Source organism: Pogonomyrmex barbatus, unplaced genomic scaffold (genome assembly GCF_055798465.1).
Source record: "Pogonomyrmex barbatus isolate J1 unplaced genomic scaffold, ASM5579846v1 scaffold13, whole genome shotgun sequence".
NCBI lineage: Eukaryota > Metazoa > Arthropoda > Insecta > Hymenoptera > Formicidae > Pogonomyrmex > Pogonomyrmex barbatus.
Window position 1 is genome coordinate 122,417 of NW_028297109.1, and position 27,049 is coordinate 149,465.

At 34.6% G+C, this 27,049-nt stretch overlaps 2 protein-coding genes and 5 pseudogenes across 2 annotated transcripts; all 7 read right to left on the reverse strand.

Annotated features, from left to right (window-relative positions):
• Positions 1–1,262: 1,262 nt before the first annotated feature.
• LOC148937478 (uncharacterized) lies at positions 1,263–2,384 on the reverse strand. Its single transcript, XM_089072399.1, has one exon. It carries the CDS (start codon positions 2,119–2,121, stop codon positions 1,339–1,341), a length of 783 nt encoding a protein of 260 aa, XP_088928525.1. The 5' UTR covers positions 2,122–2,384; the 3' UTR covers positions 1,263–1,338.
• A 6,540-nt stretch (positions 2,385–8,924) lies between these two features.
• On the reverse strand, positions 8,925–10,269 carry LOC148937479 (uncharacterized; annotated as a pseudogene).
• Positions 10,270–13,051: 2,782 nt separating this feature from the next.
• On the reverse strand, positions 13,052–14,255 carry LOC148937480 (uncharacterized; annotated as a pseudogene).
• A 36-nt stretch (positions 14,256–14,291) lies between these two features.
• Positions 14,292–16,669, reverse strand: LOC148937481 (uncharacterized; annotated as a pseudogene).
• A 9-nt stretch (positions 16,670–16,678) lies between these two features.
• Positions 16,679–18,185, reverse strand: LOC148937482 (uncharacterized; annotated as a pseudogene).
• On the reverse strand, positions 18,137–19,389 carry LOC148937483 (uncharacterized; annotated as a pseudogene).
• Positions 19,390–19,525: 136 nt separating this feature from the next.
• On the reverse strand, positions 19,526–26,736 carry LOC112552349 (uncharacterized). The gene is made up of 3 exons (XM_089072207.1): positions 26,626–26,736; positions 26,234–26,374; positions 19,526–19,638 (listed from the first exon to the last, which is right to left on the reverse strand). Exons 1-3 carry the CDS (start codon positions 26,690–26,692, stop codon positions 19,526–19,528), a joined length of 321 nt encoding a protein of 106 aa, XP_088928333.1. The 5' UTR covers positions 26,693–26,736.
• Positions 26,737–27,049: the final 313 nt, after the last annotated feature.

Sequence of the window (27,049 nt, forward strand, 5' to 3'; positions counted from 1 at the left end):
CAGGCTGACATCGTCGAGATACGTCCGTATTCGAGTTTCAACAGAGGTCATCACTACATACTCACCGTCATCGATGCATTGAGCAAGTACGCCTGGACCGTACCGCTCAAGAGCAAGGTCGGAAGCGAGACGGCTAACGCTATCGCTAAGATAATTCGAGAGAGCGGAAGATGCCCGAGAAACTTGCAAACAGATATGGGAAAGGAATTTTACAATGCCGATGTGCAAAAACTCTTGAAAAAACACAACATTAATCATTATTCCACGTATACGGTGTTGAAGGCATCGATCGTCGAGCGATTCAATCGCACGCTTAAGAACGACATGTGGAAGATGTTTACGCTCAACGGCACTTACAAGTGGGTCGACGCGCTACCGTGTCTCGTGTCAGATTACAATGCGCGTAAGCATCGCACTATCGGCATGCGACCCGTTGACGTAACTCCCGCGATCGCCAAAAGACTCTTGGATACGGTATACAGCGCGATAAAGATCGCAGGTCCAGCAAAATTCAAAGTAGGCGAATCGGTACGCGTGAGCAAGCACAAGACAATTTTCGAAAAAGCTTACACGCCAAATTGGATCACCGAGGTATTTAAGATCGTTAAAGTGCAGCGTACTAATCCCATAACTTATCTGCTCGAGAACTATCGCGGAAAATCGATCGCGAGCGCGTTCTACGAGCACGAATTGCATCGCGCGACTCATCCGGACGTATCTCAGAGAAAGTACTACGCAGGAAGGGAGACAAGTGGCTGGGATTCGATAGATCGCATAACTCATGGATAAACAAAAGCAGTGTGATTTAATTCATTTTTCTTATTTTTATAATGTATTTAAAAAATTAATATACACTGTATACATGTATACAAAGAGTTTTTATTATTTTTTTCTGCCATTACATTTTTTAAACTATACATGTATGTAACTTACGAGAACACATGTAAAACTGCATGTATTATAAACAATATATATATTAAGCCGAGTATACATTAAATAAATCGAAGAGAGAATTAAAGCTAATTCCTCAGCAAGCAGGATCTTGGTTGCTATTATAAATATTATATAAAATAAATTTTATTGTAAAACTACATATAAAAACTATAAAAAAATACATACATCTATACTACATATATAACAGTGTCGTATCGTATAAAACAGTATCGTATAAAACTACAAGAATACATACGTTCATACATACATAAATAGATATGATACATAGGTACGTACATACATACATACATGCATTTATGCATATATATAAACTATATAAAAAATATAAAAATATATGTACATTATATAAACATGTATATATATATATATATATATATATATATATTACAATGGAATCCGCCAATGTCCCCACGGTAACGTCTCCGTCGAATCCGGTACGATGTATCGTTTGTCGTCGTACGGACTCAGAGCGATTTTCGATTCGGACACCGTATATATTTGGTGTAGCTTGGATCTTATACACGACTGGCGACGAGTCATTTCGATCTCTTCATTCAAGCATCGCGTATAATCGTCGAACGTTATTGTTCGCGTTACGACGTTATTCTTTACACCTTTCGCCTTTTTAATATCTTTTCTGCCGTCCAGCCTCACCGCATACATCTTCGCTCTGAGTCCGACGAATTCCGTCATTATCGCACCGTTATTCTCATCCGTCATTAGACCGGGTACTTTTTTATTCGCGAGAGGCATCCCGTACGCGTTGTCTATCGGATAATCGCTCGTATCGAATCTAGCGATATCACGTTTCATCGCCTCGTACACATAATCGCACTCGATGTGATATACGAGACTGTCCGTGTCGGTGTACATGATCTTACATTTCTCGCGATACAGCGGTGACATGTATTCGTGATGAAATTCGTACAAGCAGATTTTCGATATGTCGAGTATACACATACCCACGTAAATCGGCTTGTTGAATTTTACCTCGAGTTTACGCATTTCGACGGCGATTAAGTTTTCCGCAAAGACGCTGCGGCTGTGGAAATTTGGTTTCGCGATCATTGCCTCCGCGCCATACCGTCCGTCCCATTTGGTTAAAAGTTTAACGTCGACGTGATTGCGCACATTTTCCATTGTTTTACCGAATACCGCGTTGTTCATTAATTTGTACAAATTTTTCTCAAAATCGTTTTTCGCGTACGTTCTAAAGTGTGTATTGAATTCGATGTAATCGCGGAGCCAGGCGGATTGAGCAAATTGTAGTACGCGATATATCTTTGCGATACGAAAATCATGGCGCGTACATTGCTGCAGGTTGCGATAATGGATGACATACCGCTTCTTATGGTATAACGTCGCGAGAAGTTTATCCTGCCGCGTGCCGGGTGATTTATCGCGCGTCGGACAGAAAGGTAGGTCAGTGTGTCGATCGTGCAAATGATGCGGACCTCGAGAATATAACCCGTAGACGAATCCGGAGTGATCGCGCTCGCGTCAAAGTTCTCAATGTCTTCCATCTATCGAAATTCGGCATAGGGCAGCGGTTGACACATCGCCCATCCGTACAGATTATTTACGTCAAAGTACATAAGGTATGACGACGGTTTCGATGGGTCGTACGAATGCATGTACTTATTATTGGCCTGCGCGTATCTGCCGGAACATTGACTGAGACCGCCGCGTATACCGCGTTAGATAAACATAACCATATCGATGTCGGTGAGCAACTCAAATTTTACGCGCGTATGTTTCAACATGGCGTCCCATGTGAAACCTGGCAATGTGTAGTAATGTGCGGGATCGAGTCCGTAACTCGCGACGCAAACTTTCGCGGAAATTTTCGAAAACGTCGGCCAATAACAAGACATCAGTCTTGAGATATAGATCGCTGTATTCGCTGAGCGTTCGGATGGAGAATCGCTGCCAAACGTTCGCGGCGTGCGCGTAATCGTTCTCAGACACTCCGTGTCACCGGTCAACGAGTTATAGAACGATTCGCGCGGTGGTAGGTGCATGTCCTGCAGCTTGTCCGCACGATCCACGTATTCGTACGGACAGACATCTTTGCGCGTCGACAAATCAAAATCTTCATTTGAGACCGTGGAAAATTTGGAACGTAAAATTTTTAATTTTTCTTTCGTTAGAAAAGATGCTAATTTATCAAGGCTGGTATTTAAAAATTTGTACGAATCTATGAACCGCAAGCGTACGCAATTTCGCGAATCTGATCTCTCGGTGGTACCTTGAATATGTTTTGTAAACGAAATATATTTTTCTTTTGTTATCGGCAGCACGTCGATCCTGCCTTCGAACGCCGTAGCTATTTCCGTGATAATAAAGTGCGCGTCATAACCGGATAAGTTGTGAAATACTATGGGAATGCAATATGAATCTTTATAATTTAGATTACAATTTGAGTGCGCGGGACTACGGTAACGACCGGTAAGATGGCAATGATCGCGTATCCGCGTGTCGTCCGACGCAAATGATTTTTCGCAAATGTGACAACGCGTCGCGCTACGATATGCCTCCCACTACTTTCTCAACAACGACAACGTTTCCATGGGGACATTCGCGGATAACAGAATTTTTACTTGATGCGCCAAATCTTTGAATTGCCGAACGAACCACGCAACGCAGTTTTCGTCGCGACGAAATCGATATACCGATAACGCGTCGTCGTACGAGCATCGCACGATGCTAAATACCTCGTGCTGCTGGTAAGTACGATGCGTCTTCCCTCTCTGCCGGTTCCGTTCGCCGTAGTACGCATTCCAAGTCCGCGTAAAGATGAATGGAAGTCATTCCTTATTCGTGTAGTTCTTGAATTCGAGACACTTGTCGTCCTCGCTCGGCAGTCGGATGGCGCAATCGTTCATCTTTTCGCAGTCCGTTGTATGTGACTGCAATCTTTCAGACAAACTGAAGTAATGTAGACATCTGCAAACGGAAAATATGATTTTTTAAACAATTTTATAAGAGAATTTTATAAGAGAAATAATAAATTTGTTAAAATACATACCGGTCGCAAAAGTATTTCTTATGTCCGTATTTATTTAGTTGTGAGCTCACAAGACGGGACAGATCTTTGATGTACGCAAAGTGCCCCGCGTTGTCGTCGCGCGGATCCTGCACGTACAATAGATTTGCTTCTCCATCTTCCTTGATGTCAGCCTTATCGGGAGAATCTCCTTTTCCTTGATACCGTAGACGTTGATTGAGATGTCGTTGAGATGTTCGAACTTCTTAATTTGGTTCAACGTCATCGGAAACGTAATGTCTTGCAAATTTAACACCGTATAATGCGGGTACGACAATTCCCGATTTGTATTGCTTTCAGCCGAATGCAGAGCCGCGACCACCGACCACGCATTGTCATTGGATCGTACATTGATCACCGCTCGCTTTAACATAATTTCCCGCGGTAATTCGATGTAACATCTCGCGTGCATTGGATTATATTTGTTCACGTTTACAGTCAAATTTAGAATTCGCGACAACGCCCATCTACTGTCGCATTCTTGGAATTCTTCGAGCGACGCCAACGTGGGTTCGATAACGTACTGCTCGTACCACTCGTCCAAATTTGACATTCGAAAGAGTTCACTATTTTTAGTGTTTATACTTTTGTTCGCGCGTTTATCGCTCGTCACAAACTCGCTGTTAAATGCAGTGTTCACTTTCACACTATTGTATCTTTGTACAATATCTCGCACTCGCTCGAGCACTACACCACCAGCGTCTTTTAAAAATTGTCGCAGCTCGATATAGTCCACATTGATCATCATACCAGTCAATATACGGTTTTCAAATGCCGTATCGATCTCTCGCCAAACGAGAGATCCAGTGTCTCTACTCGCGTATTCACCACCAACGTGCACGAAACGTCTTTCTAGTTGTACTTTTGCACCCGCGAGTCGCGCGATCCTCGCCATCGCAGATTGTCTATTTGCAACGGTGAATCGAGGAGGCTTAACACGGCTAAGTTCCTCGAGTTCGACTCCTCACATCGTTGCAACCACGCGAAACACTCCACCAAGGTAGCGACTTGGCTGCACTGCTCCAGCAGCTCGCGTTCCACTCGCTCTAGGTGTTCCATATTGCAAAATCTTGATTCTTTTAAAATGTTGTGCTGTCTCATCAAAACAATTTTACATTTTTTTACTTTATTTTTTTCTTTTCTCTATAGCTGCTTTAACTCGAAGCCAGTATATAAAGCGTTGTATTTCCGACATGTCCGGAGATTGATGGGAATAGAACAACCATATATGATTATCCTTGCTTCTTGGAATTATCTCTGCTACTTTTTGCCGCGAGAGAAGTAATAATATATTGTATGCGTGTCCTCTATAATGATAATATGTGCACGCTTCCAGAATTATTTCCGCTCTCTCAGAAGGAGGGGAGAAGCAGAGAGTCTAATTGTAGCGTCCCTTAACTCTTGGACGAGAAATCGGGAAATGAGGAGTTGAGGTGTAGTGTCTCTTTATAAAATACATCGCCACGTTTACTGATAGATGAGAAATTGAATCCCATAACGGAGAACTTGTTAATTCTTCCAATGACCTTTCCATATTGTTTTTATATCACATCACACTCTTCCACGAAGTACTTGCATATGCCTCGTTCACAATGTCGTCTTTTTTCAATTTGTGCAAATTGGGAACATGTTGCATGGCATTACCATACAGACGGACTGTTGACAATTGGAGCAAAATCGGCTGTTTAGCGCATTGAGAGTATCTATCTCGTGCTTCCTAACGGCATACAATACTCCAATGTCAGTGTCCGCCAGACGAATGCATTCGGCACATAGAGTTAGTGCACCACCCGTTGAATAATAAAATTGTATTGAACAATACTTTTTATTATTATTCTCAACGCAAGGAGTTCCGAACGGGTAACAATTTTTTCTGCATAATCACTTTGATCACTTATGTAATTGCTATCGTGCGATGACAATGCGTGCTCTTCGTCTTCAATATCAGTGTCAATATTGTCAATATTGTCAATCTCTATTTCTTCTTCATTTTCAAACACTTCGTCCACTATATTCACAAAGTCTTCCTCATTCATATTAAACACATTTTCTATATTCAACACATTATCCATTTTCACCGTCACCTATTTTTTTTACACACATTAGACTTCCATCTACTGTGATCCTGCACACTCCATAACCCATTATATATCATCGACAATTTCTTTGTCCCTTTGTCGGAGCATCATCATAGGTCTCCCCAATTTGTTTATAGCAGCCGGAGTATCGGCGCTTCTCTTGACACGCCGCGACACGTACGCCGATTTCCACGAAAAAAAACCATCATAAGTCTCCCCGATTTGTTTATAGTAACCGGAGTATCGGCGCTTCTCTTGACACGCCGCGACACGTACGTCGATTTCTACGAAGAGCTATCTTTTCACGGGCTCTTCCTAGGAACAAATTTGAACATCATCGTGCTCCTTTGCGAACATGTCGCTACATGTTTGATTGCAACAATGCAATTCCTAGAAAAAAAGGAGGGCGGGGGGAGGAGGGGGGGGTTTAACGATATGCCATGTCAAAAAATTTACACGATCAGTCCTCCTCCATCGAACGATCTGCACGACAAAAAAGATACTCCTCTCCTCCATCATTCGAACAACACGCAATGTATTCCGCCAAAGGAAGCAGCGCACCGTACAATGGCGAAAAACAAAAGAAGAAATGTAACGCGTTTCAACTGCATTTTTTTATTTTTTTCTCTTTTTTTCCAACATTGTGCAATATTATATATTTAATTTCCACAGTATTTCGGTGGAGCGTCGCGCGGTGCGCTTACTGAGCAGACGTTACACTCTGACAGCCACGGGTTACAAATTTCTGGAAATTGGAATCAACGTTGATCCACCGCTACGTGGAGATCGCTCTGGGAGATCATCGGGGATAGGAATTGATACTGTCTCTCGAAACATGGAAGGGACTCTACGAGCAGCGATAGAATATTTATAAATTGCTGCGAAACGATTACAAAGACAATTTTATAAGCGTCGGACCGTTAACCGTCAGAATTTGTCTGATGAACGACGTTACACTCGTACGTCTTGAATCTTTGAACGTACGCGTAACGATGATCGAATCGACCCTGCGCCGTATGTTTGCTCTGGACGAATGTATCGATGTGACGTTCGATCGACTCGTCAGATTCGTCGATACGATCGATACCAAGTATACGCGATTCTCCAACATCGCGTCTGTTGTAACAGATCCCGAGGAAGTGCCGAACGCGATACGCGATTGCGATACATTCGATAGACGTCAACTCGTCGATTGCGAGCTGTTAGCTTTAGTTTTTAGTGTATAAGAAAAAAACATGTGAATAAAAAAATTTCACACTTAAAAATGTATTCAATTTGTTTAAAAATATAAACATATATAATATGTAAAAAAACATATATTTCTTTCATTTCTTTCTTCCTCACCATAAAATAATTAGAAAAAAGTAACATTCGCCATAAGAGAGAGAGAGAGAGCCACAACGGAAGAGATAATACGAGAGAGTTATTTATTTTTTTACTCGGCGGCGGTGGCGGCGGGCGCGGCGGCGGCGGCGGCGGCGGCGGCGGCGGCGGCGGCCCCCCTCCCCCTCCCCCCACTGACGTCATGTTCACGCGCAATTTTTTATATCATCTTCGCCGCCCATTTTGTTTATATCGCCTTGCTATCTTATCCTATTTGTTTATCTCACCTCTTTCTTCACTACCCCTTCCCCCCCGTGACGTCATGTCCTTCGAGTTGCAATTTTCTATTTATTTATCTATATATTTATCTTCTTATTTATCTATTTGTTTATCTATTTGTTTATATCCCCTTCACCGAATCCTACTATCTTATCCCCCCTCCCTCCCGCGGTTTAGTTCAAAGGACTGCCGACTCGGACTTCCCCCTCCCTTCTTCCCCGCACCTTCCGTTCCCCCCCGCACACCCGCACCCCTCTCAACGCTTCTGAGTTAGAATCGGTGCTATATTCTTCCTACTCATATCACTTGGGTTTAGTAGAATGATGTAACTTTTATAGTAGGATTATAACTTGGTACCAATTATTGATATCAAATCTTTTATACAAATGATATCATTTGAGTTAAGTTAGCAATGTGGAAATCAATTTTTTTTTTTAAGAATTAAAGCTACTATCACTTGGGTTAGAATACGAAATGAAAATATAAAGATCATCACAAAGATACTAGCACTTAGATTTTATTTTTTAGTTTGATCACAACTAGAATTGAGTTAAGTATTAGATGTACAAAAAAGTTCTGAGCTTTTATTTGTAAAATTCAAAAACAAACAAAAAAATATTAATCAACGAAATATTTCCCGTCGTTTGCATCAACGACCTTTTGCCATCTTTCGGGTAGCTTGCGAATTCCTTGACGATAGAAGCTCACCGGCTTCGAAGCGATAAAATCAATGCATTTTCGCATCTCTTCAAATCTCATGAAATGTGTATCAGCCAAATGATGCTGCAGCGATCGGAATAGATAGTAATCGGAAGGCGCCATGTCTGGGCTATACGCGTGCGGGAGAAGTTCCCAGCCTAACGCAAAGATATGGTCCTGAGTCGCTTTCGCAACATGTAGTCGAGTATTGTTATGAAGCAAGATCACTTTACGACGTCCTTGGCCAGTAAATGGTCTCTTTTCTTCTAATGCATCGCTCAAATTGGTCAATTATTGTTAGTAGCGATCTGCCGTGATTGTTTCATCCGGTTACAACTAGTAATACAACACTTTCCAATCCCATCAGAGCAAAACCTTCTTGACGTGGATATTGGGCTTTAGCGTCGATGTCGAAGGTTGACCAGAGTCAACCCATGATTTTCTATGTTTAGGGTTATCATAAAGAATTCACTTTTCATCGCCTGTAATGATTTTGTACAGAAAATCTTTTTTCCAGAACTTTGAAAGCAAAGTGAGTGCAGTGTCACACTGATGATTTTTGTCTTCGGACAATTCATGCGGAACTCATCTGCCTTCCTTCTGAACCTTTCTCATCGTATGTAAACATACAGAAATGATTTGCTGCGTAACGCCAAGCTGTTCTGCAAGCTCCTTTTCTTATATATATTACTTTCTAACAAATATTCGTTTTATAAATTATGTTTCTGTAAATACTTTCCTTTCGATTGTGTGTCCGCCTTTACCAAATCACGTCAATCTTCCATTTCCCTCGTTGCAACAATATCTGGAAGATTGTTAATATTCTGGTAGTCGACACATATTCGTTGTTGACCGTATCCTTCTTCTCCAACTGGCTTCGAACATTCATCTAAAGCATGTACATATTTTTAACATACATAACACCTATGTCCTCCGGTAGGCTGATGTCCATTTGCTCACGCTGAACATTTTTTTTCAATTCCAACGTTGTTTGTAATTTCATTTTGATTTGTTGGAATACTTTGTTCAATGTTTATATCCATCTCCATATTTGTGTCCGTAGAAATATCACCGGCTTCGAAGCGATTATCCGTAGGATTATTCGTAGAAATATCCTTATTCTGTACTATTTTTAGGCGACCGTTTAGAAACTTGATATGTTTTTCGACAAACTCGTCTGCACGCATAGATGTTTTCTCTGTTTTTAATAAAATATGTTTTATTATGTTGAAATCACTTTCCACGGATGCGCTATTGGCAGGTACTCTGCCAAATCCGAAGTTATCCCTGCAAACACAAGACCATAAAGGAAGTAATTTTACATTTTTAATCAAGTAGTTCGGCAAATTTCGACATGTAGTGCGCGTTTTCTCTGTCTCCTTTGTTGTCAATCAATAAAATGTTTACTTCTTCGTCGATATTTCTTACCCACCACTGATTCCAATTATTGGAACAGTCTTCTTCTTCGTTTTCAATCTCAATATATTCTTTATCATTTTCTACATTTATTTCTTCGGAATTTTTAAGTAAATTTTTCATTTTTATTTTATATTCTTCACATAACGTTTTATTATTTTCGGTTATCATCCCTTGCTTTTCGTTTCGGGCAATAATTAAAATTCCTTTTAATAAATCACGCGCGGCTACGATATCGCGACATAAAATTAATTTTCCTACTATGTATAAATAAAATTCTTTTATTCGCGGACGTGATTCTTTTAAAAAAATTAGCGTATTTTTTTATAAAATGCGCTACATCGACGCGAATATAGCAAGACGGTACATTTTCATAGCAAGCGTCCGCGTATTCGTCCAGTGAAGAATAACGAGTAAAGTTTCGAATGGCTGCGGTTAATAATACACGTGAAAAGTTGCAAACGACTTCACGTGATCGTGGCGCACCGGATCATACCCATTCATTTAACCAGTACTGAATCGAACTTGTATTATGTCTTTTGGATAACATTTATGCAACTGGAAACATACCACTTTTTTTAGAATGAACGACACAATTTTATAAAAATATATGACCTGTCTTTGAGTTATCAGGTCTTTTAATTTTCTTTATAATGCTTCCAGTTGCATCTATAAAAATACAAGCTGATTCATCTAAAGTATATGTTCTATATACATCCAGTTGAAAATTGGAAGTAATGAATAAAAAACGGATTTAAACCAATGTTATGAATTACATATTTTAAGGAACCTAATTGCATTATTTCTAAAGCTCTTAATGGATTTTTATGAAAATAATTTTTTTGTTTGACTTCATATTTGACTACTCGTAAAATATTAGCATTAAATAAGTGAGATAGTTCGACATTATCACCTTCTTGCATTAATTTTTTTGCTAATTCGATCCTGTATTTCATAATATTGGTTCCTTGTAAATTATTAACAACAGTTTGTCTAATAGGATTTCTTAAATATCGTTTTCCATACCGTCCTTCTCCCTCGATAAATTTACATTTTATTTCTGTAGTTGTATCGTTACTGTTATTAATAATACATTTTATCAACGAACCACATTTACAAGTTCCGTACGCGTACTCGGATTCCCCGTTACTTATCAACTTATGTCGCCTAAAATTAAATCCGCAAGATAATTTTGTACTTTTCCAAATTTTTTCAGAAAATACATGCTGCCAAATGCCCGATTGCAAAATCGTATATTGTCGCGTGGAAGGGGATCGACCTTTCTCTCTTCGTCTGTACGTTTTATTAATTAACATGGCATTAAATTCCGTTTTTGGTATTGTAATTGTAAATGTAAGCAAGCCGTCCTTATTATTTAAGGGCATATTTAATCCACTTATTATTGAACTATTTATTATTATTTATTATTATTTATTTTATTGAATCATTTTTCGTTCTATTAATACTAGATACTTCGAACAGTTCTAATTCTACGCTGTTATCAACATTTATTGATTGACAAGAAGGGACAGAAGGACGATCAAACAATATATTTCTTACATTATATCTATTGCATGTTACAAATGTATATATGGACAACGGCGTCAACTGATTTTCAAGTTCTCTCGCTATAGTTACCCAAATTGCATTACATTTAGTAACAATTTTTTGACCGTCTTCTATAATTTAGTCTTTATATTTTAGTAATATCTAAATTAAAAAATGCTTATCTGTTTTAGCTGGTCTTCCTCGTGCAGGCATTGTAATCCAATCGTGTGTGAATACTTCCACAGTTAAATCTTAAATCTAAACTTAAAATTTAAACACGAAGATAAAAAATGCGAAAAAAGAAAGGAAAAAAAAATCAAGAACACAAAGTAATAAACGAATCACAAATGTAATAAAAAATACTAAATGAAATAGAAAGAAAAAAAAACTAAAAGAACTAAATAAACTAAATAAATGTGAATAAACTAAATAAACTATGAAAGAATTAAGAATTAAGAACTAAGAAAAAAAAAACAAAACGAGAAACGCGAAATTAATAACACGAAATCACGAAATTAATAACACGAAATCACGAAATCTCGAAATCTGTCGTACACTGACGCGGTCACCGAAAGAATGAGCACTGCGATTTCAATCACACTAGATATTCGTAACTATGGCAACGATGAAATCGCCGAAGTATTTGCGCATTAAATATCTGCGCGTAAAGAATCTGCGAATATCCGCAGCATGAACAAAAAATTTACCTTTCAGAAGCCGAACAAACACGGCCGAGGACCGCAAGGTAGCAAATTCTTTGAACTTTTTATCTCTATTGTTTGCCTCATATCGAAAGAGGAAACTAGATGACACGTGCATCACAACAATCGAGCGAGAAACATAGAAGAAGTGAGATAAAAAAATAAAAAATTGTAGCATCTAAAAGAAAATATTAATGCAAAGATGTTACATATAAATTTAAGACATAGATATTACCATAAATTTAAAACATAGAATTTTTAACAAAACTTTTCCTTTATTTCAAAAATTTTTAAACCACAAAACATCAAAATACAATATATAATAATAAGGTTCGAAAAATATCTGACAAGCGGACCTGCCAAGATAAATTGTCTATTTCCGAGTCTTTGGCGATTCTGTCTCGACAATTTGATTATTTGCGAGCCGTTAGAACGAGCAACAAATTCGGATTTTGCCATACCTCGAAAGTTTGGAGTGTGTAGAGTATGTCAGTAACAAATTGGACCAAGCAACAATTTATTTGTTATAATTACAACGTCTGGAATCTGAGTATCTGACACGCGGAGGGGTCCAGCTTAATGTCAAACTAGTCCCCCCAAAGAAAAAAAATATATAGGCGTGTCGTATCAACAAAAACAAATACACCAGAATTTGTTGCTAATTTGTTGCTCTAACTTTACGCAAAAATATTTTCAAAATTAATATTTTTACTATTGTTTACTAATATTATTTTGCAAAAATATTGAATTTTTTTTATACGACACGCCTATATATATTTTTTATTATGGGGGGGGTCCAGCTTTATGTCAAACTGGACCCCTCCAGTTTGATTGCGATTTCCTGTCAAACGGCTGGAGCAACAAAATTCGGACTAGAGCAACAAATTAGCACATAAATAGCACTAAATTTTTTTTTATATATGAACTCGATTTGCGATGGTAGGAGCTCCAATTTAATAGAGATCATTTCTTCCACAACGATCACATGATTGGTCAAACGATTGACATCAATTTGATGAAAATATAGTTTTTAGTAAATCATTAAGATTAAAATTTTTCTTTTTCATGTTATTAATAGAAATTAAAAGAATAATCTTAATAATAATTTTTGTATTATCACATGAATTGTATCAATAATTTGCAATAATTTGATGCTCTATAAAATTTTTTATATAATCGTATTTTATACAGAGAGATGTAAGAAAATCGAATGGATCTTGTTTAATAGCAACTGAAAAATTCTCTTCTAAAGATTTCCGTATTTCAGATATCCAAATTGTTCATTTTATGTTCATATCGATGCAAGTAAATTTAATACATCTAGTTTATCGCAATTTAATAATTGTTGTCTGATAATATGTAAACATTGCAATAAACATTGTAATACCGTATTTGCATAACATGAAATCTTGTCTATATTTTGAAAACTATACATAATCCAATTAGTACTTTTGAGAGTGCGTTTTGAGCTGACTCTTGAACGGAAGTAATTGTTTTCAATAATATTCATGAAACATCTTTAACTTTACGATAACGCTCCTTCGAAACAGTAATCATTTTTGATTCTGGATTATATATTCGTTTAGCCGATTATATTCTATAATAGCTTTTTCACTAGCAAATATGGATGGAGGATCAAAATTAATTAAATGCAATCCATCTAGAGATGTCACTCGGGATAAGGCAACATAAACCTGTTCGCAATTAAATATGGAGTTATATTCATAATAGCACTTTTCAAACTTAATCTCTGGCTTTTATGAATAGTGATACCATAACTCAAAGATAATGGAAATTGTTTTCTAATAACATATGCTTTATCCATCACTTGGAACTTAACACTTACTTTTTCAATAAAATATTCCAAACCAGATGATAAAAGAAGTTTTATTTTTTTCTATGTAATCAGTTGTATCTTGTACAAATAACTGTAGCTATTGTACCATTTACAAGGCTATTGTATCATTTACCAAACTAGCAATATTCAATCATAATCAATATTGCGTTTTATCATAACTTCTTTTGCTCCAATTTTAATTATAATTTGTTTTAAAAACTGTTCTAGTATTATCATCATCGTTATCTATCAATATCCCTTTTTGTTATCCTTTTTTTCATATATGAAATACAATTAATTGTATTTTCAGCTATTAATAATATTTCTTTTGAAACAATACGATTTAACATTGCAGTGTTAAGAACGTCACACATATGACAAGTAGGTAATAAACAAACGGTATCATTTGACAAATTATTAATAAAATCACACAATTCGTTTATTTTTGCTTCGAAAGATTTATATGTGTATGTGAAAGATGTATAAACATTAAAATTAAATTTGATATCATTGACACTTCATCAATTATTATAAAAACAACATCTTTGAGATCAACTCGTATAATTTTCAAAACGTGGTCAGATAATTGTTTATATTTAAGAGTATGAGCATGTTCAACAGGTAACTGCAGTAATCTGCGAACTGTCAAACTATCTATATTAAATGCTGTTATACCTGTAAGTGCTATAGCAGTATTTTTGTTAAGATTTTGTTTTATCTAACACTTAATTGTTTTAACCAAGTAACTCTTACCAAGTACCTCTTCCTCCACTAATATATAATCGTAATATTGATTTATTTGACATTATGGTATTAGTAACTTTATCAAATACTCTTTTTTGATCTATATTCCGTTTTGAAATCATTTCAGATATATCGATTTTTTCGATTTGTCAACAAGATCTTTAAAATCTTGCATTGCTTCATCAGCTTCAACATTTTGAACATTTATTGGGTCATCTTGAAACATTCTGTTTTGCCAAATTATCTAAATGTTCTTGAAGTAATTGTTTTGCAGTTTCAAATGCTTCTTGCAATTTCTCTAATTTTTCATGATACTGCAATGCTTTCGCAAGATGTAATTTTACATTGTGAAATGATTCCGCATAAGTATCACATCCATTTTTAAGTTCTTCTATCTTCCGCCATGTTTAAACATAAGGTTTAAACATAAGAAGTAATAAGAAGAAATAATTTTCTAGCCATACTTTGACATTATCTATAGAGATTAATAAGATATCCACGTCGTTGTTTAATGACCATTAGCCATCTTAAAGAACTTAATTTTTTTACTTTGTGGTTTTATTTTGGTACTATTATTTAATATTAAACCACTGTGCAAATTCATAATGACATCGATTCTAATTCTTTTGGTCTATCCGGATAATGATTATATATTAAAGATGGATAAAATGTGTCTGTAGAATCTTTATCAAAAGTTTCAATTTCCTTATAGCTTTTGAGTTTTCTGTATCTAATCGTATCTAATTAACATCTAACTATCTAATAGTCGTATTTGTACCAGTTCCATGTAAAGAAATACTTAATAATGTATCAGCAGCTTCAAAAGCTTTATATTCTCTATTATTCGCAAAGCGATATTCCAACGATAACTCGCTAACGATTTGTTTTTATTATTTTTACTATTAAGGATAGAATCAAATAATTCACATTTTCTTGCTTTATTCATATACTTAGTAACATAAAAAGTAAGCAAAGATGATTTTTTACCTATAAATTGTATATCCATATTTCCTTCCCACGCAGTAAGAAGGATAGAATTATAATCATTTATATCAATTTCGAGGAAGGTCATAAAGTCTTTTATGTTTTAATTGTTTTCTACCTGCTATTGAACTTAAGACATCTCTCAACAAATATTTCCGTGATAGGATGAGGAAAACTGAAACGACATATACGAACAATTTTACGTCCTATTTTCTTAGAACGAAGACAACATAATCGCTATGTTTGTGTTGTTGATATATATTGACTCGTCTGTATAATAATGGTGAAATATTTTTATTCGGCAATTTACAAGTTATATGTTGTAAAATAAATGAAGACACTTCTTTTGGAGAAGATTTGCCAATAATTGATGAATTTTTAACCCAAAGTAATAAATGAAAATATGGGGTACCTCTACCTTGATATTTTCGTCGCCAGAAGTAATGTAACTTCTCTAATCGGATGATCTTTAGAACAAATAAAATCAAGCATTGCTCGAAATTTTTTGTCCAGAAATCTCGATGTTGATATAGGATCTCTAGCAATTGAAATACTGGTAAATAAAGAAGATTCATTAGACCATCCATTTACTTCACGAATATATTCGCCTAATTCATTCCACATATACTCGCTAGGACTTAAAAACCACGTTGCAGGACCGTAATGTTGCGTCATACAATTTAAATCACCTCTTGGTTTACGCCAATATTGTTCCGTATTTCTTAAAGTAGAAAAAATAGTACTTAAATCAGATTCTAATAAATCTTTTTTGCAATGCTTCTAAATATTCTGAAGCCGTGTAACAGTCTCGCAAATTAGTTATATTCAATTTATGATAAATATCATAATTGAATTGACGTAAATTCGCATTATTTAATAAATAAGACAAATATTATTATTTTAATCTATATTGTGGATGTTTAGATTTTAAACGACATTTAATGAATTTATGATCATGAAGTTTAATCAGTCTAGTTTGACATTGTCCATTAACACCAAAAGGATATAAATCTGGAAAACACAATAGAGCTAAATCTTTTTCACGATTATCTAAGGTAAATCGGTATTTTTACATAATTTGTTCCATGTGTTTCTTGTAAAGGTAGTGGTAATGAAAAGTCCTACCTTTTATTTTTTGTATCATTCGCCTATGAGGTAATTTTTTATTAATAACAGTTTCCATTTTAACAACAATTTGAAACGCTTTAGTTCTTTGTATGAGAATTTTTTCGAATATGTTAAGAGATGCTTACATTAGATACATCATGTACAATGAGATTATTTAATACGCAATATGCATTTAACCCGTTCCGAAATTTGCGTTCGCAATAATCGCATATATACTGTGAGTTAATATTTTATTTCTTTATATATGCCATTAAATCTCTCCAACCTGGAATATTTATTTGTGCTTTAAATTTATTAATTTCGGATATATTTCTTTTTTAACAAAGTCTCTCACATGATACACAAACATATCGAGGTGTGTCCATGGAGCGCTTAATTAAAGCTTTAAACGCGTTTTTATATTTATAAATAATATCCTCATCACTCAAAATAGTATCAGTAGATTGATGTCTGTACATACGATTTGTTGTGCCAAAATTATAATTTGATTTAATGTATCTAAATCAGCAAATGTTAAAGCCTTTTCTAAATTTAACATTTTTTTATAGAAATTTGTTATATGATAAATTAAACTTTTAAAATATCTGACCATTGGGAAATAAGATGATAACAATTGAACAGGAAGAATCATTGCTTTGTAAAAAGTTGTATCAATGTAACAAATATATGTGTGTGACCCAACTTTGTATTCAAATTCTCTTTTATTGTATTGTATATTTATGAATTTTCTATAATAATTTCGGTATTCTTTTGAAACATTACTTACATGTACTTATTGTTCGGAGGAATGTTTCGATAACATTCAATTAGAAGTGGATTATCAGTTTTACATAATTCGTTAACACAACTATGATTTTTTTTTTGTTCTTTCATCAAAGATAATACATATGTATTTTGAGCTCCTAAGTCCACAGATTGTGATAAAGTAATGTTACGATATATAGAATCATTAAAATAATTTTCAGACGAAGTTATGCGATTTACCACAAAATGCACTTAATTTATCACTAATTGTTTTACAGTTAATAGCAAGATTCAAGCACATTTCTGACTTTTTTTTTTAGTAAAGTTAATATTTTATACATAACCATGATTTTTTTGTTTGTTTTTTGTTTGCGAATATAATTGTCTCGAATATATATACAACAACAATACAATACAATAACAGTACAATTTTTTCGACTTCTAATCGTTCTTCAACATAATTTTTAATATCAAGTTTATTATAAATTTCTTCAGTTGTTTTAGAATTATGAAATTTTATATAATTGCGTGACCAAAACTTTTCATATTTTCTAATATAATATTTTTGGCAATATCGCAATTATTTTTAACAAAACTGAATTTTAACTTTTTTTTCTCGTAATATTGTTTGTTATACAATCACTTACGATCACAATTTATTTTTTTTTATCTCGTTCATGGTGAAAATTTTTTAAATAATGCATTCGTTTTTTAGCACGATTTTTTTCTAAATCTTGTTGGTATAGACGATATTTTTTAGCATGATTTTTTTATAAATCCTGTTGGTAAAGACAATGTTTTTTAGCAAGATTTTTTTCTAAATTCTGTTGTGTACTGTTGTGTACTATTGATGTTTTTTAGCACGATTTTCTTCTAGATTTTGTTGGTATAGACATCATTTTTTAGCAAGACTTTTTTCTAACTGCTGTTGATAACATTTTATAACATAATTATTATCTATATCTTGTTTATATTGCTGACGTTTTTCAGTAACATTATTTTCTAAGTTTTCTAGATACCGATTTTTATTTTGAGAACATTTATTTTTATGTTGTTCAGTTTGAATATTAATTTGTGTTAATTGTATTTCTTTAGAAACACTTTGTGGTAACTATATTTCTTTTGTAATGTTTTGAAGAATTAACTATATTTTAATTAATTTTTGTTTAGTAATATAATTATCGCGATATTTTCTTAATTGATTCGATTTTTGTTGTTCCATCTCATGTTGACGTATTGTTCGTATACAAATCGCTTCAGTTTCTCTCGCTTGTATTACTATTAATGGAAGTACTTTTTGAATGAACACCATATTGCAAATCTTGAGGAAAATGTTCAATTACATTTGTTTCAATAATTTGTATTAAATGCAAACGCATTAACTTACGTTCATACTTCATTTTATCAAGTTTAATGTTAAATAACAATGAAGTCGCAAAAGTTATAACGAAAACATCACAATTACTACAGTTCGATTGACAGTAGGAAATTTGACAGGACGTTTCTGAAAATCGTATGATGGAAATAATCTTTTTAAAAATTGTTTATGATGTTTATGCAAAGTTTTATTATTTAAGGAATCATATATAAACATATTTTTTCTATCGTATTAGCTACATACCCAATGTCCATTAAATATATCAGATGAACTGTGAATATTTGTATATATTTTTTATCTATAAGTATGGATTGTATTGTATCAGGTAACTGTATTCGCCATGTTTCAATAGGTGCATATTGTGAATAATTTCGTAAAAGATTTTGAAAATGTTCCATATGTGAGTTTGTAAACCATTCGCCTTATTCAATAATATTTCTATTGGCAGATGTTAAAATATATTTTGTCTTTATAAACATTTTATTAAAAATATACGGACAATAAATTTTCTTGATAATAAGCATTTTGCAGATAGACACACAGCACCTTTGTATTAGCGTATAGTATTTTATGTTAATGCACAACAGTGTTTGTTGGAAATGCCTAGTAATCGTTCCTTTTAGGCGCACAACACTCGTTCCTTTTAGGCGCATAACATCCGTTTTTTTAGGTGCACAGCATCCGATCTTTGCAGGCGCACAGCACCCATCCCTTCGTCCCTTTTAGGCGCACTCGTTCCGTGCAAGCGCACAGTACCCGTTCTTTGCAGGCACACAGCACTAGAGATGTCAGAAAAAAATTGATTCTTAAATAATCGAGTGTCCAAATAATCGATTATTAAATAATCGTTAAATAAATAATCAATCATACACATCGATTGTATCTTAACAAAAAAATGATCGATTATTTTACAAAATATCGAAAAAGATCGATTATTAAGCAATCAATTATTATTTAATGGCTGTGCAATAGAAAGCGCAGTGCTCTATAGCGAAAGACTCGCCTCCAAATTTTAACTACTCGAATGCTATTTTTTTATTAATATCATTTATTTACTTGTTTGTAAAAAGTATAAGTCATATATTTAAATCAGATTAGATATATAATCAAAATATATAATCAGGATTGACAATTTATTCCATTTTTTCAAGTATCTTTGTGCTAGATATGAATCATCGTTATAAGTCCCAAAATCTAAAATATAAAAAAGTAGCAATTAAAATTTTATGTGTATTAATAAATCAATATAATATATAATAGAAACTTATAAGAAAATATATGAACAATGGCATTGCATACAGACAGAATAGAATAATAATAATAAAGATGAGAGAAAGTACATGCCAATTGCCAATTTTAAATATATGCAACTAATCTTTACTAAAAGAAAATTTTTTTACAATGTTTTTTTTTACAATTGTTTTTTACAATTTTTTACAATTTTTTTACAATTGTTCATACAGTTGTGCACAATTATACACAAAACTTAATTATATGACACACACACACACACACACACACACACACGCGCGCGCGCGCGCGCGCGCGCATAATATATAAGTAATATGTACTTAATATATAAGTTATATGTAATAATAGAGTATAATATACATAAAACTCAGAAAGCTTGGATTTTTTCAGTCTAGTGCCCAAGTCTATTCACTAAGTGAACCTAAGAAGAGTAATCGTTTTGCGTTAAGTCTATTTCGTAAATTTGACTTGATAATTCCAGTTTCTTAAAAAATACGCTTAAAAGGAACCGAAGTTGCAACGACGGATAAATAATGCATTGCAATTGTGAAAAGTGTCAGCTAAGCGGACTTAAGTGTCTGTCAATGTTCAAATGGATTTTGATTTCACAAAATAGGTGGTTAGTTTAAATATTGCCGTAACTCAAGATTCATACCTCCGGATTCATCGAGAGATGATGCATGTTTCGATTTAACTGTCATGAACAATCCACACATCGAACCTATTAGTTTTGGTCTCAATTCGAGATTCCAGATGTACTTTGTTTATGTTATTATTAATGGAAACTGATTTTAATTGATTATTAATATGTGACAAAGCGACGGAAGCAGCTTTTGGTGACTGAAAATGCATGCGTTTATGTCGCGGATCCAGAAGAGTTGATACTCAAGCAAGTACGATTCAATTTCTTTGAAACGTCGCTGAATTTTGGACAAGATATTATTTTTGAATGTATTATCTTCAACTGTTAAAGGAACGTACTTTTTATTTTACTTTCCATGCAGTGAATAACTAGAATCACCAAACTACTAGTCAGATACGAATCATCGTTTCGGTAGTTACAAAGTCAATTGGACTTAAAATTAGTACAATATCTTCTAAGATATTGATTTGAACAGTACAAAATAAATAATAAAATTTTATTTAAATAAAAAAAATTTTTATGTAAAAATATAATAAAAGTTATATGAAAGTTATCAATGTTTAAAAGAGACATGAATGATACCCTAAATGGATCTAATGGTGTGTGTGTGTGTGTGTGTGTGTGTGTGTGTGTGTGTGTGTGTGTGTGTGTGTGTGTGTGTGTGTGTGTGTGTACAAATGAAATTCTAAATTAACAATGAGATTAATAAAATTATAGTTTTAGATTAGTATAAAAATATATAAATGACACTATATATTTTATTACATAAACATTTATATTTGATGACATTTATATCTGGATATACCAGGTGTATGCATAAGTTTTTTCTGGTTTTTTAGTAAAAAAAGACACATAATTTTCAAGGGAAATTAATTTTTTTTTATTCAAAATATTAGCCATCGGCTTCTACACATTTCGCCCATCTTTCAGGTAATTTATGAATACCATGCCAGAAAAACTGCTTGTCTTTTGCGGCAAACCATTCGTCGAGCCATTTTCCAACTTCCTCGAAATTGCTGAAGTGCTGCTCTGCGAGCGCGTGCCTCATTGATGCGAAGAGGTGATAGTCAGATGGCGCCAGGTCTGGGGAGTACGGCGAGTGCGGAAGGATGTCCCATCCAAGCGATTTCAAGGTGTCTTTCACTGGTTTTGCTGTGTGAGACGGCGCATTGTCGTGTAACAAAATCACTTTGCTATGTCTTCTGGCCAATTCCGGTCGTCTTTCGATTAATGCGTGGTTTAAATTAATCATTTGTTGGCGATAGCGTTGTGTATTAACGGTTTCGCCGGGCTTCAAGAGTTCATAGTACACAATACCGGTCCCACCAGACACAGAGCATCTTCTTGCCGAAGCGATTTGGCCTTGGTATTGATGGACCGGCTTCGCCAGGTGAAAGCCACGATTTTTTCCGCTTTGGGTTTTCAAAATAAATCCATTTTTCGTCACCCGTCACAATTCGATACAAAAATGATTTCCTTTCGTGGCGTTGAAGCAGCATTTCACAAGTGACTTTGCGATTTTCCATTTGACGTTCATTCAAATCGTGTGGGACCCATTTACCGAGTTTATTGATCTTTCCCATTGCTCGTAAACATCTGCTGATTGTTTCTTGTGATACATGTAATGCTTCTGCTAATTGCCGTTGAGTTTGAGTTGGGTCATCATCCAATAACTCCTGCAATTGCTCGTCTTCGCATTTTTGTGGTCTACCAGAGCGCTCACTGTCTTTCATATTGAAATCACCACTTTTAAATTGTCGAAACCATGTCTCACATGTTCTAATCGATAGAGCATGTTCATCATATGTTTCTACCAGCAAACGATGACTTTCAATAGCCTTTTTCTTTTGATTAAATAAAAAAAGCAATGCGTGCCGCAAATGTTCTTTTTCAGGCACAAAACTCGACATGATCACTGAACGATAAAACAAAGACGCTAGTTTTTGGCGGACTCAACTTGTGTGTGTTTGTAGTTTTAAATGTCGACGAACAAAATGATGTATGTGTCAAATTAATACGCTGCGTACTTTTCGCTGGCGACATCTCTTAATTAAACCGGAAAAAATTTATGTATACACCTGGTATATCCATATTCATATACATATTTTTATATAAAATAAGTAATTTTATTTAACTGTGGAGAAAAATACTAAAATTAATTAATTATTGAATGACAAAGTTCAGAAGAAAATTAAAATGTTAATATTAACATTACTATTTTACATAAACGTTTCAACTTGGCTTTAGATTCTTTGTAACTGGTTTTTATAATCGTATATTTAATTGGTAAATTTTATAATTCTTTCATTTCTTGTTGAAACAAGAATATTTGAGAACCAAAGATATTTATTTATTTTAACATTTCTTTCTCTTGCAGATTTAAATAAGAGAGTTACATGAAAGTTATCAATGTTCAAAAGAGAAATAAATGATACCTATACTAAATGGAACTAATATGTGTGTACAAATGAAACTCTAAATTAATGAGATTAATAAAATTATAGCTTTAGTTGGATGTTATCTAGATTATATTCATGTATATATGTAATTATAGAAAAAAAATCAAGTACAAAAATGTCAAGACGCGCTTATCGAATATGAAAGATGGTTAATATTACAAATGTTTGATACCACTATAATTATCTTTTTAAAAAGAGGTAAAAAAAGGGTGTCAAGTATAGTGGACGCTTGAAAAAAAAAAGAAGCTGTTGTTAACCAAATTAAAAAATAGAATCCAATTGACAATATCTTTTATTTTCTTTTTATAATTCTCCAACCCATGTGATAGTAGTTTTAATTCTTTAAAAAAAAGTTATGTTACGAAATTGCTATATCTAATGCAATTCTAGTTGTGATCAAACTAAAAAATAAAATCTAAGTGCTAGTATCTTTGTGATCTTTATACTCATTGAAGAACCTGCCTATTCTAATTCAAATGATACTAGTTTTAATTAAAAAACAAAAAAAATTTATTTTGCACATTGCCAACTCAACTCAAATGATATCATTTGTATAAAAGATTTGATATCAATAACTGACGCCAAGTTATAATCCTACTATAAAAATTGTGTTATTCTACTAAACTCAAGTGATATGTATTAAAAAATAAAATTTAACTGACAATACCTTTTATTTTAAATAAATAGAACCTAAGTGGTATCTTCATTGAAGAGTCTTTTCATTCCAACCCACGTGATAGTAGTCTTAATTTAAAAAAAAAATTTGAATTTTGAATAAAAAATCTTCCTATTTTGATCAAAATGATACTAATTTTAATTCTTTAAAAAAAAAAATTTTGTTTCGAATAAGAAGGGAGGGTGTGCGTCACGGCAGAGCCCAACCACGAATCAGTTGTGAAAACTCGTAATTATTCACCGAAAATGTTTTTTGAAAATGTTTTTTGCTGTTCTCAAATAGTCGGGAATAATTCTTTCGACATAATCGGATAATTTTTTTGATACGATTATTTCTCCCCGCGTACTATTAACCATTAAAATGAAATATAATATCTCTAATTCTTTATTTAAAGTAAATTTTTCACCGTCACTATTTATTAATAAATTTTATTCCCGTCAAATTGCATCAAACGCATTTAAATCGTTCCATTTCTAAGCGCGTATACTACGCAAGCGAAACGGAACGCTATCCACAGTGTCTGCTATCTATGCGCTCGATGTGTGAAACGGAACGGACCCATAGTTCTATAAATATTGAGCTACAATCCACCTTAAATTATATATTTCAATTGTATAAAAAATTTGATATTCCACTATTTACAAAAAAAATTAAAGTAGTAGTATCTTTAATTTAAAAATAATAAAAACCAAATTATATATTATATATATCTTTCTATCTATTCAAGACTTCTTCTTCTTCTAATTCAAGTGATAGTAATTATTTAGCTCTAAAATATTATTATATCACAAAATTGCTTTACTCAATCTACGTTCTTATCACAAAGAATTAAAAAATAACAGTACAAAATAAATGATAAAATTTTAAATAACAAAATTTTTATGTAAAAACAGTTGGCGCTGCCTAAACCTCTAAAAAGAACACGAATAAGTGAATATATATATATGTATGTGTGTGTGTGTGTGTGTGTGTGTGTGTGTGTGTGTGTGTGTGTGTGTGTGTGTGTGTGTATTATATATAAAATTGTAATTATATTAAACAATAAATCTTACCTTTATTTATAACATTCAAATAATTTCATTATTAGTTTTGCATTTTTCTTATTTTCCTTGTTTGGTCTGAGCAGCGTCAAGTATTATACTTCGAGAACATTTATTTAAGCAGCGATGACCCCCTTTCCTCGCGATATCTGATATTGCATGATATGCAATAACCTCCTCTATTTTCCGCGACCGCTTTTAAATTTAAAATAAGATTATAATGATGTTGACGTTTGTAATATATAATATTGTCGCGTTCGGGTTCTTGGCGGAACACTTCCGGATAGGAGAACACAGTTTTTAAGAAAAACACGCTCTTTATTTGATCATCGATACACCGGCACAGAAACGCGTCCATCCGCCGCGGAATCTGGCCGTAAACATCACATAACAACCGCAGAACAACGCGTTGTCAAGGGCCGATCCTCACTTAAAACTCTCATCGAACGGTATTGATTGATTTTTCGGGAGCAGCGCCGAGCGGAACACCGCACGGCCGCAACAATATTTATAATAGGTATAAGGGCTCGTGAGAGGCAAGTACCTTCTAGAAAGGCAAGTACCGCGGTTCCGTCGAGTAAAGGTCTCTCGCCGCGTCTGAAAGTGGCAAAATTACAAAATTAAACAATAATCGCGATATCGGATGCGGCGAGAAAGCGTTGGAAATATTCTATTTCCTGAATCCCGCAACCCTCCGATGTAATAGTGATGCCAGCCCTCCTCGTCAAATCCTGCGCGAGATCGCGTTGTAACGAGGAATTCTGACGTTTTACCATATTCCATCGCTTGTGAAGTTCCCCCGCTCGCAACGTTCCGCGTTCATGATAAATTTGCGTGGTTATGAGAGAGCAGGGAAAACACAAATTATCCAAATTGGAGATTGTTAAAATCGAACGTTTCGCAACGTCTTCCCGTGTAAGTTTATTCGAAACGCGCTCGCGACCTCTGGGTGCCGTTGATATTGAAAACACGTTAAAATTCTTCGCGATATCGAGACCACCGGCGTTTTGCGCTACTGAACTCACAAGACGCCAAATGTCCTCATGAGTTAAGTCGCGTGCCGGTCGAAATGAACCCCACAGGATCGTGCGTTAAATCCTCCGAATCGAATGAAAATCCCACATAATCATGCGGTTCGAAAGTATGCAATGCATAGGCATGAATTTCAGCGAATGCGTTTTCAAGCCAATTATAAAATTCGATTCCTTCGGATAGCGGATGCAAACGGAATATCGTCTCCTTTCCTAATATCTCTAAACCGGCGCGAATTTTCCCCGATTAATAGTAAATGGTTAAAATTTCTACCTCGTGCTTGTTCCCTTTCCTCCTCCTCCCTTTCTTCGTCAGCTGTTTCTTGCTCCTGCTCCTCCTCCTCTTCCTCTTCCAAATTCTCCTGAGCAGGGAGTATTCGGTTTCCTCCACGCTGCGGCTCTTCGATGTTCGCTTCTGCACAAAAGTTACAAAAATTAGAATTTTACTTTATAGAAAATACTTCGATAATGCTTCGAATATTATGTCCGTATTTAATTTAATAAACGTGCATACATGATATTTTTCGTCGAGGTAACCCGCCTTTTAACGTTGCCGTCTCCTTTTCACATGAAGAATAGGACTGAGAGGAATTCTTATTAAAAAAATTCGATAATTTAAAATTAAATACGAACATAAATCGAAAAATTAAGAAAGAGTTTATATACCAGCAGGAGGTGTTTCTCCAATTTCCTCTTCGGCTTCTCGTTCTTCCTCGCGTTTCCTCCTCCTCATCCCCCCTCCTCCCCCTCCTCTCTTCTCCTCCTCCTCTTCCTCCCTCTTCTTCCTCTTCCTACTTTTCCCGTTTTTCATCCCCTCCCTCTTCCGGGAGAATACATATGATCGTATTCTAGGAAAAAAGTATATATATCATAAATTTTTATTCACGATATTAATATTATGCCCTTAATTAATATAATTATTATGTCTTTTAATTAATTTTTTCTCTTTATCAACATATAACGGTCTCGCTTTTCCGCGCGGAGAGCGGTCAGTCGGTTACCAGGGGGAGAAGCGAGGACGTTGGAGACAGAAAGGCGAGATTAAAGTGTGAGGCGAGATTGATAATAAATAATAACGAGGTTTATTTAA

What these genes read in the sequence shown, in the direction of transcription:
- LOC148937478 (XM_089072399.1), bottom strand. Translation starts at nt 2,121, where the DNA reads ATGAACAACGCGGTATTCGGTAAAACAATGGAAAATGTGCGCAATCAC.
- LOC112552349 (XM_089072207.1), bottom strand. Translation starts at nt 26,692, where the DNA reads ATGAGGAGGAGGAAACGCGAGGAAGAACGAGAAGCCGAAGAGGAAATT. An exon ending in TGGAGAAACACCTCCTGCTG is followed by an intron (nt 26,375 to 26,625) that starts GTATATAAACTC and finishes ACTTTTGTGCAG; the next exon opens with AAGCGAACATCGAAGAGCCG. An exon ending in GGAAAGGGAACAAGCACGAG is followed by an intron (nt 19,639 to 26,233) that starts GTAGAAATTTTA and finishes TGACATCTCTAG; the next exon opens with TGCTGTGTGCCTGCAAAGAA.